The sequence below is a fragment of the Excalfactoria chinensis genome, chromosome Z (assembly GCF_039878825.1).
Source record: "Excalfactoria chinensis isolate bCotChi1 chromosome Z, bCotChi1.hap2, whole genome shotgun sequence".
Taxonomy (NCBI): domain Eukaryota; kingdom Metazoa; phylum Chordata; class Aves; order Galliformes; family Phasianidae; genus Excalfactoria; species Excalfactoria chinensis.
In genome coordinates, this window is record NC_092857.1 from 24,702,961 (window position 1) to 24,718,093 (window position 15,133).

General features: G+C 36.8%; 1 protein-coding gene across 1 annotated transcript in view; it reads right to left on the minus strand.

Moving 5' to 3' along the window:
- LOC140264534 (DNA topoisomerase 2-beta-like) overlaps positions 1-12,511 on the minus strand; it is a 28,192-nt gene extending 15,681 nt beyond the window's left edge. The window contains 8 exon segments of the mRNA XM_072360387.1: positions 793-914; positions 2,807-2,921; positions 3,017-3,109; positions 6,748-6,857; positions 7,091-7,196; positions 7,298-7,408; positions 8,344-8,512; positions 12,471-12,511. Coding sequence (XP_072216488.1) covers positions 793-914; positions 2,807-2,921; positions 3,017-3,109; positions 6,748-6,857; positions 7,091-7,196; positions 7,298-7,408; positions 8,344-8,512; positions 12,471-12,511 — 867 coding nt within the window.
- Positions 12,512-15,133: the final 2,622 nt, after the last annotated feature.

The following is a 15,133-nucleotide window of genomic DNA, read 5'->3' on the forward strand; positions in this document are numbered from 1 at the left end:
AAGAAAATACATGTTCACAGAGATAAACATTAGAAGTACACTCTTTCCTAATCAGTCAATAATGCAGATTTTCAATGCCCAGGAATTCTGTGACTGGCCTGACCTCAGTTTCAAAGAAGTCAGCTTGAGGAAGAAATATAGCCTCTTACTAGAGCTACTGGCAAAGCATAATGCTCCCTCTTTCATAGCCACATTGCCTCCCTGAATTAAATGTCCTTGTACTCAATGCTTAGAAAAACCCAAAGTTTTCTCGATTTTTTTTTTAATGCACTTTTCTGGAGTAATTCAAGGGGCAAAAAATGATTGCACCTGCTTTCTCTTGCACAAACTACGTCTCACTGCATTCAAAGGCAAAGATGAAAGGATGGAAAGAGAATGAATATGGCAACTCATGTTGATATTCCAGATAAACACAAATAAACAAGAGTAAGAAATAACCGTTGTTTCAATCTTGTATCAGGTTTTGGAGAACACTGTACTCTATTTTTTGCTCAACACCAAAAATTTCCATTGCACATAGTTGCTATGATTGAGAATCTGGAAGAAGTTTACTATGGAATTATTTACTTACCATTTCTCCATAATCCATAAACTACGTGGTAATACCACCTTGCATAAGGACTTGGAAGGAATGGAAATACATTTTCTTTTTAAAGTATTTACTGCTCGGCTCAAACTCTTTAAAATTAAATCTGTAATTACTACTTTGAGTCAAAAGATTCGGCATTTTAATACAGTAAACATTGTACACAGGCTACAAATTCTCACAGCTTTTCTACTCTTCGTACTCACCTCCCCATAGTGATAAGCTGACATTTCAGCAACAGAACCAGCCAGCTGAGCAACCTTTACTTCACGTTTATCATTCCTCTTAAAGCAAGTGAACAAAACTTTGCGCTGCCCTGGTTTTAAACCTAGTAAGAAGAAGATGCCATTTTCAACACATAAAAAAGCATTGGTTTCCAAGGAAAAAAAAAAAAACAAAAAAACTTGATTTTGCTTTATTCTAATCTCTAAACTCTGGAAAGAAACTTAAACTTTAGAGTAAAATTATAATTTGAACAAAATAAATTCTTTTCAATTATTGTAAAATAATAGAAATAATAATAGAAATGATTATTATAACAAAAAGTCACCCAAAGAGTGGAAACTTCACCCCTTAAGCCAGTAGCACTCAACACTATTCTAAGAAGTAGAACTTCATCCTAAATGTACCTCTGCAAGTTAATAGTTGTTTCTTTCCAGTATAGCAAGCAAAATCTTTTTCCTAAGAATCAACACAAATCCAGCAGTGACAACTGTAATTGTAGCTTACACTTCTTTTAAAGCACTCTGAAAGTTAACTATTTCTGTTAAAATAAAAATACGTGCTATTTCTATCCCTTCTAGATCTTGTACAGTTTTAAGAAACCATTCTCTTTGATCTTTATCATTTAGGTACACTTGATGGACCTGTACACTTGAAGTACACTATCTTTGTGGAAGGAACCATATAATTTTTCTGCATACCACCTGTAACTGATAACCAAAACATGCTTATTCATCTATTCATTGTTTCAACTCACATACGCTACTAAAATGCATTTAAATACGCATTACTAACCTAGGTAAGAGCAAAAGTTGAAAAAAAAAAGACATGACTTCAGTCTCCCCTTCATTTAGGTACATAAAATCTATTATTTTATTTATTTTTAAATAATGGGTCTGTATCATGTTCTCTAGCATAATGGCAGTAACAGGATTTCCTTCACAGAGGAAAATCACCAGGAAATAAGAAAGCTGTAACTGTTAAGAGATGGTCAAAATTTTCTTTTTCTGTATTTTTTTCTGAGATTTGCCAATTGAACACCCTGTTGTTTACCACCTGTGATAGTGAAGAACAGAATCTGACCTTCCGAGCAGTTCAGAGATCCATGATCAGAAGCAAAATTAGACCCAAAGCTAACAGTGACATGAATAGCAATTATGTATGTTTACATCTTATATACATATACACATAGAAATTAGATTGCATTATGTATAATGTTATTTATGTGTCTATAATATAATATAATACATGTGTTCCTCATAGAAAGGTTCCCTTCTAGTTTTCTTACACTTCTGTACAGATAAATGCTCTTGCAGCATTAGATATTTTGGTGTGAGCTTGTAGCATCAAGAATGCTGAATACCACGGCTATAAAAAGTTTGTTGGAAACTGGAGATAAATGCTTTTTCTTTTTTGTCTTATGAAACCTCGAGGTCTTTTTTACCATATCTTCGTAAGCATATTTATACTGACAAAAATACAGGCAGAAATTTCTGTTCATGCTGCCTGCAGACAGCTTTACACATGAAGCACAAACTGTGCAGTAAGAGCTGCTTCTTTTCATACGCCATTGCAAAGGAAGAGTTAGTAAATCTGATTTAGAGAACCATAGGATGACTGCATGAAGGATCAGTAAGCACTAAAAGAGTGTTTGTGCTACACGATGGGAGAATACATTTCATCCTTTCATTTTTATCTAAATTCAGATGACAACTTGAATTGTAATTATTAAGCACTTCAAAGACTTGCTTTTTCTGACTGCTTAAGTAGAAGCAAAGTACTTGTAATATCCAGGGTTAAGCTTAAAGGCTACAAAGTATCAGTTTAAACTTCTTCCCAGAAGAACTGTCACAAGTCCTCAGCGTATAAATGACAACAACAAAAATACAGAAGTCTTCTAAACTCTGTCTAAATAGATTGGCTTTCAAACCAAATCACAAGTTTAAAAAAACAATAAAAGAGAATATTCCAACAAATCATCATAAACTGTCAGCTTACCATCAACAAGGGAGGGAATAGATCCTTCGTTGTCTGAATTTGAGAAAGGGATCGTCTCCTCGTTAACGATGTCATCGTAGGTCAAATGTGTTGTCGCTGGACTATATAAAAATGGCTGAAAAAAACCCACATACATTATTCACTCAATACAAACACCTTGTTACATTTAAATCTCATCCACAAGATTTGTTACTATTGGTTAGGACTCACTTCAGGACGGCCATGTAGCCAACCCTGTTGACTGTCCTCCATGAAGTCTGTTAACCATTCTTTTCGATCATCAATCTTCTTCTTACTGAACGCCTGAAAAAATTTCAGTTTCATAATATTGTAAGTGTAGATATGTTTGTATAAACATATAAACAGATATGTTTGTATAAACACCCAGAAAACAGAGCACAGAAAGTTCTGCTCGAATGTGCACAAGAACTTCTTTACAGGGAGGGTGACGGAGCACTGGACCAGGCTGCCCAGGGGGTTGTGGAGTCTGGAGATATTCAAGACCCGCCTGGACACCTACCTGTGCGACCCGGGGTAGGAAACTATCTGATCAAGTATTCAGTATTTAAATAGATAAACCATGTGATTAATGCTTACATTTATACAGCAGTACTTGCTTCTGACCTATTGGACACTGCCGCAGAAGGTTTTTCTAACTCACACTGACAGCTTAACAAAACTGATGATTTATAAAGACTAAATGAGAATTTAGGCTAGCTGACAGTCCTTACGAATACAAGGCATCACTTTAAAACAACAGCTTATCACTATAAAATGACACAAAAATGTTCCGAAAGACTGATCTGTTACAGAAGTAGAGTTCCCATCCAGTGAGTTTCTTCTCCAAAAAAAAAGAAGAATGCATAAAGACTGAATATGCAGTTCAAGTAAAATTTTAACTACTTTGGGAAAATTCTGTGAGTTACTGAAGTACTACGTTTTTTATGATGGAGTAAAAGACAGAGATACCATCGTTTCAAGCACTCTCCTGCATAAGAGAAAGGGATAAAGTAATATCACCCTGTTCAGCTTCAGCTTGGCTGCCTCTGTGAGCAAAGCTCAACAGTTTGACAAGTCAGAATGTTAACAGTTTTTGGCTCAAAGCTTGCTCAGTGGCAGCCATCTGAGATAGAACCTGCTCAGCAAACTTTTGGAGTTAATGGTTAATTACCATGAGCGCAGTGGTAAGAGGATGGATGTGCTGTTCCTCCTGACGAGCAAGATGCGAGTACGAGCAAGATGCGAGTACCTCAACTGCTACTGTCACTGTGACAAACAGAACACGAGGCCCCTGCTAACTAGGGAGTGCCCCAACAAACAGGTGTTGCCCCGGTAACGGAAAGGATGCAATAGAGAGGATAAGATCCCAAGGAAGAGCAGGTACCCCTCTACCCAACTGCATATCAAATGAGATACCACTGACCAACTTGCTGCCTCCCTGCAGACCAACAAGACGCCGCTGGATCCCTGATGGGGACTATCCTTGCTCTATAAATCATTTGCTAGATTTTTTCTCTTTTCTCCCCAACTTTCAATAATAAATCAATAATAAATAAAATCAATTGTAATAAATCAATTGGAAAACACTGGCTTTGTTTGCTGTCTTCATCTTTTTCTGGGTATATATATGTGTGTATTGAACCATCTCTTCCAATAATTGGAGTGAGACACAGACCTCTGAAGGCTTCAGCTTAAGCTGTTGTAAAAACATGGCTAAAATCCTACAGTTTTATTCTGGATCCTTTCCATGTGTCTATATAATTCCTGGACCAATTGAGTGACAAATGACCAGAAGCATTACTAGGAAAATAAGTCCTTATGAGCACTGAAGTATTTAGAATGTGAAATAATATTTTTCTTGTCATGAGATCTGGTAGGACCTACAATCTTAAACCCCATTATACTTGAAGTTGAGCTTAGGGCTTGGATTATAGCTTGCAGCAGGAAAAATATGGATGGGAATACAAATGAAGCTTCTGTTAACAGCATTAGGAGTAGTCAGCAGTTCTTCCCCGAGTAATAGTTGACTAATTTCATACAAAACTGACAGGATATCATTTTAGACAATAAGTATCAGTCTTAACGGGTTATTTGGCCTCAGACATAATTTAAACTAATACCATTCTGTACATAAATAGGACAACTTTATACAGCCCTGGCATATCATGTGCAGTTATACCTAGCCTCTGGAGATCAGACTGAAGACAAGCTGAAGAATGTAAAAAGTAGAAGAGAGAGCAGAAGACTAGATCCTCTATAATGGTATGTAAGCATTTGGAAATTGTACTGATGAAAAATGAAAGCAAGTAATAAAAACAAAGGTACTACAAAGAATTCTCAGTAGGAACAGAATCTGCCTCTAGGGCTAAGACTAGCATCAAAAGTGACTCCAGTCTTCACAACTTTAATTGCAACCGAATCCTGCTATGTTTCCTCGAAATATCCATTGAATGATAATTCTGGTGTATGTTAAAGTCCATTTGCAGAACTAAGATTCTTAATCAGGTTTTCCAGAGTCTCTTAAGGAACAGGTTTAAGGGAAGTCCTAGAGATCTAGAGTTCAGTGGAGGGCCACAAAGATGACTAAGGTACTGGGGCATCTCCTGTATGAGGAAATGATGAAAGATCTGGGACTGTTCAGACTGTAGAAGACTGAGAAGGGATCTTAGCAATGCTTGTTAATATCTAAAGGAAAGCTGCAAAGTAGATGTGGCCAGCCTCTTTTCAGTGATGCCCAGCAAGTGGGTAATGGACACAAACTGGAAAACAGAAAGTTGTGTACAACATGAGGAAAAAATATATATATATTTAACTTTGAGAGCATCAGAGCCCTGGAATAGGCTGACCACAGAGGTTGTGAGGTCACTTTCTCGAAAGACATCCAAAACCCACCTGAGTGCAATTCACTGTAGGGAATCTGCTTTAGCACAGGGTTAAGACTAGCTAATATTCAAAGGTCCCTTCCAACCCCTACATTTCTGTGATTCCATAGCAGACATGCAAACATACAGATTCCTTCCTATCTAGATGAACACACTTTTCTGAGAAAGATAACTACATATATGAATTATATTTCAGTGCATCATGGACAGAAGTAAAGTGACAGGTACAAATAACATTTGATACATCAGGTTTTTTCCTTCAACAAAGCAGGCACCTACTGATTTCTCACATTTTATGTTTGTAAAAACATACTCTTTTACTGGATCCATAACATGTTGTTAATTGTTTTTATATGACTTTCATTACATACATATATACATATCATTTCTGAATACAAGTATTTTCCCAATTTTCATTCCCTTTCTTACACCTTCCTCTTTTTAATAGCATCTAAAACTAAAACAGAAAATACATGAAAGATGAAAACAGTTTCATTCCAGACACTCCTGTCATTTGTCTTTCCTCAAGTTCTGTGAAACACAACTTCCTGGTGTACTGACTGAGTCTGTTGTGTCTATAGCATCTGAAAACAACTACCTAAAAGATTTCAGACTCAAATGTGCCAGACACATATGTGAATAAGCACATGCCACACTGATAAATCTTCAAAGAATAAATCGTCATCTCATCATATTTACTCAGAAACAAAAATCAGGTCCCCTAAGCAGCTGTGAGACATCATTTGTTTGAGCTCTATTGCCTTTCTCAGAGCACTCTTTTGTGTGTTCTGACTCTAAAAGCAACTTTGAATGTAGTGTTCCTTGATCTTCACACCACACGAAAATGATAGAAGGCAGTATTAATTTTGTAGCATGGATAAAGGCTCTCATTCCAGAATTTGAAATATTTTCCTTTTTCTTTTTTTTTTCCTGCAACAGTGTTTGGTTGGTTTTTTTTAGTTATGGCAAGAAAAGCTGATAAGATTTCTTTGTGTGCCATTTTCAGTGAACACTGGAAAATAAAATATATCATAGAGAATTACTTCTATACATTCTCACCAGTGTAACGGCAGCATCATCTTCAGGTCCAGCATATCGAAATAAGATTCAGTGTCTCTCCATGTCAGCAAAATATTCTTTTGCTTCTTCAGCAGTGCTGGTACCCAAACCTGTACAACAGAATTCAGCAGTTACTCCATGCTTTTCAATTTGAATTAATTTAACTTAAGAATTAAGCTTTAACCTTTTACCGCTTGTATATTTAAGCTTTAACATTTTATCCCTTAAATAATATAATTACAGAAGAACCTGTCCTGAACACAGCTACAAATAAAGCTTTGTAACATTAATTTACTAAGTGTTTTTAGATTCACAAGGTTAATTTATTTATTTTTAAACAAACCGTTGTAATATTTTATCTTCCGTGCTTTATGATTTTCCATATGTTTCTTCCACTCGTCAAATTCAGGAATACTATAGAATGAAAGTTCTTGCTTATTTTTGCTTGCCTTTAAAAAAAAAAAAAATCAAAACCAAACAAAAAGAACACAAATCAACTTTTCTGTTGCACTGTACATAAAAAATAAAACTTCATTAACAGAACCCATACCTTTACAATAGGAGTGATGAATTCCTCAAGAAAACCATGTTTCAACAGTGATGGCCAATTGTGATGAATAAAGTTGATCAACAAGCCTTTTATGTGAGATCCATCCTGATCCTAAATTAGACATGCAAATATGAAGTTATCTCATCAAATATCAGATCCCACAAAGCCACACACACCACAAGACCAAAACAAGAGGGCTAATGAATGAAGAATTCTAGTTGCAAGGATAAACAGATCACACTGGCCAGGATACACCAAAACAAGATTTGCTGACAGAAAACAAAGAAGGGAATAATTAGGGTTAATTTGGATTCTGAACTAAACCTTAGAATAAAATAGACACTTATGGGCATGGTCCCTTAGCTAACAAATAGCTCTTCCAAACCACATGCGCAGCTGTGACTTACAGAGTTCTTTGCCTAAGACAGAACTAGACAGCACTCCTGGCCAGCCCAGAGCTAAATCCATGGGAAAAAAACAACCCTGGCTCACATTTCTCATTAGTAATAAAATGTTTGATAGCTTGACCACTTAAAGAAAACAAAACAAAACAAAATGAAACAAAAAACATAAATAAAGCATTCGTCATTATCTAAAGCATGGGATAACTAGACTTTTACAAATCAGAACGACACACACTTCATGAGAATGCATAAAAATAACTGTCTTCATTCTTATCACTCCCAGGCTACCTAGCATTGTAACTTCATCTACTGTTCAATTTTGTAAGTATTTTCAACATATTTTTGATTGATCAGAAGCATTCTTCTTGATACGTGTTTTTATTATTGCATTGCTTATTATTTATGTTTGGCTTCTCTGCTACAGTGCAGCAAAGTTCAGCTGTTCATTTGGAGTAACAAAGACAACATATAGTTAAATTATTCCCTAAAAGAAATCTCATACATGAGGGATTTCCTCTGAATACATCCATATTGTTGTAAAACAGTCTCAGGCTATAACGTACAAAAACGGAGCCTACAAGACTGCAGCAAAACACATTTTAAGAAGCCCTCTGTATTAAAACCTGTGAAATTCAGACTAACCTGATCTGTTATTATCATAATTTTTCCATATCTCAGACTTTTCAGAGATTCTGGGTCTTCATAGCTTTTCTTGTATTGCAGTCCAACTATTTTGATGATGTTGTTGATTTCTGCGTTTTCCATTATCTGTATGAAAAAGTCACCTTTTGTGATGCAGATGGAACCACATCTATGGAAACACTGATTCTGAGATTACAAAAAAAAAAATAAATAAATAAATAAAAAATCCCCAACCTTTAAAGCTGTTTCTAGTAAGGAACCAAGGAGAAGAAAGCTTTCCATTGGCAATGAGGAAGTATGAAACAGTAAGAAATAAGAAATGGAGGGGAAAAAAAAAAAGAAAAAAAAAAAAAAGAAAAAAGAAAAGCATCAGGAAAAACAAAAACAAGAAGAAAAGAAGAAAGCCAAAAATGAAAGCTGGGATTTAGAAGGTGAAGAGACAGGAAGTGACTGAAAAGACTGTGTCGTGGGTTACCCTAAAATCTACCTGCACCCATGACAGGGGGGCAGTTGGCCTGCAGGCCGCTGGCCCAGAAGGAAAAGAAAAAACAGGGAAAAGGAAATAAATATAGCGGCAACGATCTAAGGAGGCACACTTATTTACTAAATACTATATCGGAATACAGAATAACACAATATAATGCAATATAATTGGAATTAAGGCTAACGAATCAAGTAAAATAAGAGAGAGTGAGTCCCGAAACCGAGAGGCCTACTGTAACTCTAGGCGAAACGGCTGGAACGCTCCCACACGGCTCTCCCCCTGGCTGGCAGGATCCAAGAGAGCGAGTCCAGCACTGAAGTGAGATTATATAGTCCTGGTCATATGACTGACCGTGGTGTTCCCTGGAACATTCAGTCTTCTTTTGTGAGCAGCAGATTCGTCAAAATTATCTATGCTTAACATGATGTTATGATGTGGAATACTGATAGCAAAATTACAACATTGCAAAACCATGACAGACTGATAAAAACAAAGTGGCTGGACTGACAGGAGAGAAAAGGAGCTGTGTTTTCAACCTCATGTAGAAGGACAAGATGACAGTAAAAAAGAGAGAAGGAAAAAATGGCTCAGGGTGGCTAATACTATTAAACACAAACAAACCGGTACTTTCAACTTCAAAGAAACCATATACAGTTTCTGTCAGATTTCAAAGCCACCTATTGAACAGCAACACAAACCACCACTGTGACTTAGAAAGCAGCGCACTGTATACGTGTATTCTTTCAATTGTCAGTATCATTTCCCAACATTTCTTTGGGAAAACAAAACAAAGACAGGTTTTTATTCACACATGGATGGCAGTTTCAGCTACCACAGAAATATTAGATTTCAAAAACATTCCAGACTTTAATGGTGATTTTAAATACAACGATTTTACTTATCACACTGCTAAAAACTTATCTTTACATTAATATATCTTATTTCAGTGAAACACTGTTTGTAGAAGTGGATTAGAAAAGCCTACTTTTAGCACTTCAAATATTTTGGAATAACTAACAGCTGACATATCAAAAACTGGTTACTTACCAGTAATTCTTTTTCTTAGAAGATATTAGTGTTTATTAGTTCCCCATTCCTGTGTCCATTCTTAGTGTGCAGCATTGAGTGAGGGATGTTCAGAGCTCAAAGCTGGGAACCTTTCAACGATTTCACCAGTAGGTGGCACATTTACCCACTATAGAAGCATAACAGCCTATAACTGCCCCAACTGTTGGTAAATTTTAATACGAGACAGAAAAATAGCCTCTAAAACTAGAGGGCTGCTAATGATTATTATGGCTATGTATTATGAGAAAGAGAACTGTAATTACAAAATCTTTTTTGTTGTTGTTTTTCCCCAGAAGGCAGCCATTATGGTAGAATCTGTTTTAAAAATTTAAGATGAAAGCAACTAAAATCTTCAAAGTGAAACAAAATCTGTTTCCTGTATGCATCCCACTAATACTGCCATCAGCTGCCTCAATTAATTCTGAGGTAAGCTATAGTTAAACTGTATAAGCTGATAAGCTTTTTATACAACAAACTAATTCAGAAGCTAATTATGAAGTTATTACTGAATCAGTGATATAAGTAAACCCTATTTTAGTTTGCATTATGTCTTTTTCTTTTTACATTACATATAAAAATTTGTATGGCAAGCTCTGTTATGGTCCTGAATTTCTTTCTGAACTCCAGCAAATTTAATAGGTAGGGCTGCTGCCTGCATTCAATATCTGGCACTGCATCCTTATCAGCTGAATTTTTTCCACTAACATGATAACTAGTATTACAGTCAGTGGTGCTGTCATATTAAAAATATCATTAGATTGGTAAGAAGATAATTGAAGCTGTACTACAATTTCTGCTGAAGTTAAAATTTGAAATTGAGAACTTGGGAAGACAGGGTTTAATTAGTTTAGGCACAAGTCTCACTAAAAGGTTATCTGCAAACCCATAATAGCTTCAAGCCTCAGAGTCTGAAGTCAAATTCTGTGGCAAAATTGTGAATAGGCAGAGCTGATCAAGGTAGCAAATTTACAATAACAAAACAATGGAGTTGTGCCTCACCATACTGCCTGACTTTCTACCCACCCCTCATAAAAAACCCACAACCCTGTCAGCCTAAAAAACTTGTTTGGAATTTAAAGCAAGTTTTTTAAAAAAAAAAAAGGTTGAAGGGAAGTTACCACTGGGTGAAATTTATCCAGAAACAGAAATGAAAAGCTTTCAGCAAACAGCGATAAATAACCAAAAAAAAGCTGAAATGAGCTCCTCACCTGTTAGCAGATAAGGGAACCGGTAGTTGACGGAGCTAGTTACTAGCCATTATGTCCCATCAGTGGGTAGATGCACATCAATTGCTGTTGTGGTGGTTCACCAGCCCGAACACTCCACATCCAGTGACACACATAAGGCATGGATTGGGAGAGTGGGAAAAACTAGAAATTACAACACTTACCTTTGAAGAATACACAGTACTTTTTCTATGAATTTTCTTAACAAATGATTATAATGTGCATGTGTAACTGCATGATGGATGAAAACTGATCCAAAGGAGTCACATTCATTATCTCTTGAGTCAGTAAGTATTCATTTTTCCCAATACATGTTCTTAATCTTTCTCCACATAGCCAGCATCTTCATAAAGGTATGATATACATCATTAAGATCATGCTATTTTTCTTCTTTATGTAGCATAAGTAGGCCTGAATTACAACTAAGTTTTAACCTTTTAATCACCAGATATGTTCACTATTGCATGTTTTGAGTAGTATCAGATAAACATTTAATTAAAACATACATTTAAAAATAAGTATTGTCCACTGAAATAATTTATTACTCCTACACTGAAAATGACAGTGAAGGAAATTATATAGTAAAAATTTTATATCACGTAAACACTGACAACACAGAACCTACCACCAAAAACACTAATATTTCTGGGCATCTGCCTAAACTAGGGACACTACTTATTGCAACCACTGGGACTTATGAAGCACCATTAGAAATTTCTTGTTTGACTCTCTCAGAGGAGAATTGAGCAAGGAGTAATTATTAAGTGTCTGAATACAAATTCTTGTCATTCTGATCTTCCTGGGAAACTCATGGTTAAGATTCTCTAAAAATAGTCTCACAAATCAATAGAATTACTTGACTCTTTATAGGTCAGTCACTCATCCGTTGTAAACAGTGAACAGTAAAAATCAGCAAAGACTTTCTTTCACCTCGATGAATCCCAGATCTCTTAAATTGAGACATACTACACTGACATAAACAAGTTACACTATCAATTTCAGAAGATTGCCTCGGTGCCTGACCACCCCAATACCCGAGAAGCACAATACTGTTCACAGAAATTTCTTTAGTTGCTGGTTTCCACCATCATCCTCAGCAAGCATTGTAATCTACACAGTAATCAAGGTCTTTGAAGCTGACACAAGATACAATTATTCTGTTGGGCTATCCCACTGAGTTGATTTGGGGTTTTTTTATGATTTCCTAGAATCATTATTTAGAGGAAAATGTTGTCATTAAATCTGGTCTCATCCTTGTTAATCTTCCAGACTTATCCCCAGTATGTGGAAAGGGATATTTAGCATTCAGATTGGCCCTGAAGACTGAAAAATCATCTCTGTAATATTACAACTGGTGGAAGTTGAGGCGGGACAGGGGAGGAGAAATCATCGTCATCCAAGCCATCTTACTTCTACTCTGTGCCTATGGCAAAATTTTGCAGGTCCTTGGATAGGTATGTTCTGTATGACCATGGTGTAGGCAATGGTAGCTCTCATCTGTCTGTCCAAGTTGTTCCTGAGCCATGTCTTGACTTCATACAATCATAGAATCACAAAATATCCTCAGTTGGAAAGGATCCAAGGGGAACAAGTCCAACTGCTGGCTCCACACAGGACCACCAAAATCCAACCCCTATCTCTGAGAGCGGTGTCCAAATGCTCCATGAGCTCAGTTACTTGGGACTTGGGAGCTTTGTCACAGATTGTCTAACAGTGAATATTGTTGTAAAAATCACTGCTGACTCTACTTCTCTCAGGACTGGGTGTTTAATCTACATACAGAGATAAGATGCACCAGCTGCAGGATGTTGTGAAGGTTTGGGCAATCTTACAGATTTTACACAATGTTTATGGTTTTCTGTAAGTAGTGTAGAAAAACATCACCAACATAAAATCTGGAAGTACGCATTTTATTGACTCTTTAGTTTTTTTATTTCAGCTTCCCCCTAAGCTTTGAGTATCTAGAGCCGCCTATTTCTTCAGTACTGCTAAAAATCAAAGTTATGTCATGAACTCCTTTCACCATTAGAACATTATGGGATGTGCAATCCGGCGCTTGAAGACAAAAGGCTGTTCTTTATGTGGCACATCGTTACTTGGGAGATTTTTTACTTGTAAGAGTGCAGCGTTTGAGGCACGGACTCAGATGTGAACGATCCAAATCGTTTATTACAAGTTCTCACATCCCTTATATACCTTCACAAGTAGTTGTTTTCTCACTTTCCCATCTGCCCTTATAACTTTCCCATCCGCCCTTATAACTTTCCCAACCACCTTTACATGTCAACAAAGCATTCTACAAAACACTTTCCAACTGCCCATGCAGGCACATATCCAATCAGAACTGTAAGAGCCTTCTTCTCCTTCCAGAGGTGTCCTTGGTTCTCATGCTGTTTATCTTGCTCCACAGCTGCTGCTGTGAACAGCTTTTCTTGTATTCCCACAACCTAGTATCACTTATTGGCTTGTACTCTGGGTAGTACAGGTTAACTTTGTAACTTTGTTTAATCCTACGCACAACAGCCTGCAAAGCCATCTCTAGGTAAGAACACCGGCTGTTGTTGCACTTGGGAAGTGCTGAACAGTCGTTAACTTCAGTTACATCAGATGTAAGCAGGGTTTCTGTGTACTTCTGCGATTAATTAGCTCAAAACACCTGCAACCCACAGAAGGCAGCTTCGCCAAAGTACCGGTTTGGCTGAGTTTCTTCTTTTGTAAAACAAGGGTTTGTTGAATTCTGGTTCTTACTCCACAGTTTGCAGTAAGGCAGTATTTACTTCTGGCATTGCACTACAACTGATTAGCACAGAGCCCCAACGTTTTGGCCACCTGCAGGCTTTGTAGATCCCGTCCAGCTTAGGAACTGTGAAGTACGTTCCAATTTATAAAGCCTTCCAAGCGATCTCAGTTGCCTTTAATTTCTCAGCATCACTTGGTACCATTTTGGTTCCTTCTGGGAAAAGACGCGGTTCATCTAATGTACTGTACTGTGCTGTTGGCTGCTCTGAGCACCATTTTAAATCAGTTTGTTAAGGAGAGCTCATCTTGCTCCATTTTCCTGCCATGAATTGAAGGAGCTCACTTACTTACATAATTTTGTATGCAGAACTGAGAGAGAGATATCAAAGCCATTAAAATAACGTACCCTGAAATTACTACCGATGATGCTATGGAAAAAGAAACTGCACAACTCATCCTAATAGAGAGGACTTCTCTTTTGTTTTCTTCTTTAAGGTGCGGAACGTGTCATTATGCTGAAAATGGAAATTCCTGGATCCATGCCGCCTCTTATTCAAGAAATGTTGGAGAACTCTGAAGGACACGAACCACTGACACCAACCTCCAATGGAAACACTGCAGAACACAGCCCGAGTATCTCACCTAGCTCGGTGGATAACAGCAGTGTCAGTCAATCCCCTATGGTGCAATAAGACATTTTCCAGCTACTTCAGACATTCCTAACACCTTATGTACAGGGATGAAAAGCAAGGAAAAACATTTTTACTGCTGCTTACTTTCTGGACTTAATATATATCTATATATGTATATAGATAGATAGATAAAAACTCAACAAGGACCAAGACTTTTTCATATGTATCGATATATACTCCTTGCTGTTTAAACTCTTTAAAATAGAAAATGCAGACTTTTGAAACTCTAAATCAGCCATTTCATGCAAAAAAAAAAAAAAAAATAAAATAAAATAAAAAAATAAAAAAAATAAAACTAGCTAAGCTTCTGTTTTCTGACCATTCAAGACTGCATGGTGACAAGACAGATCTCAGACTTTCAATTCTGGTTGCATTTCTGATGACTTTTGTACATACAGATGTATGGCTGCACTTTCTGTACTGGATGTTTGGTGCTTTCCTTTTGTCTCTCATACCTAAAACGATCAAGACACCAACCAGATGAAACGGACCTACTGTACACATCCAGAAAAGGAAATTCCAAGGACCGTCTGATTAGTTAATATGAAAACTACTCTTTGATGCCCTCAGTTTGCATCTCC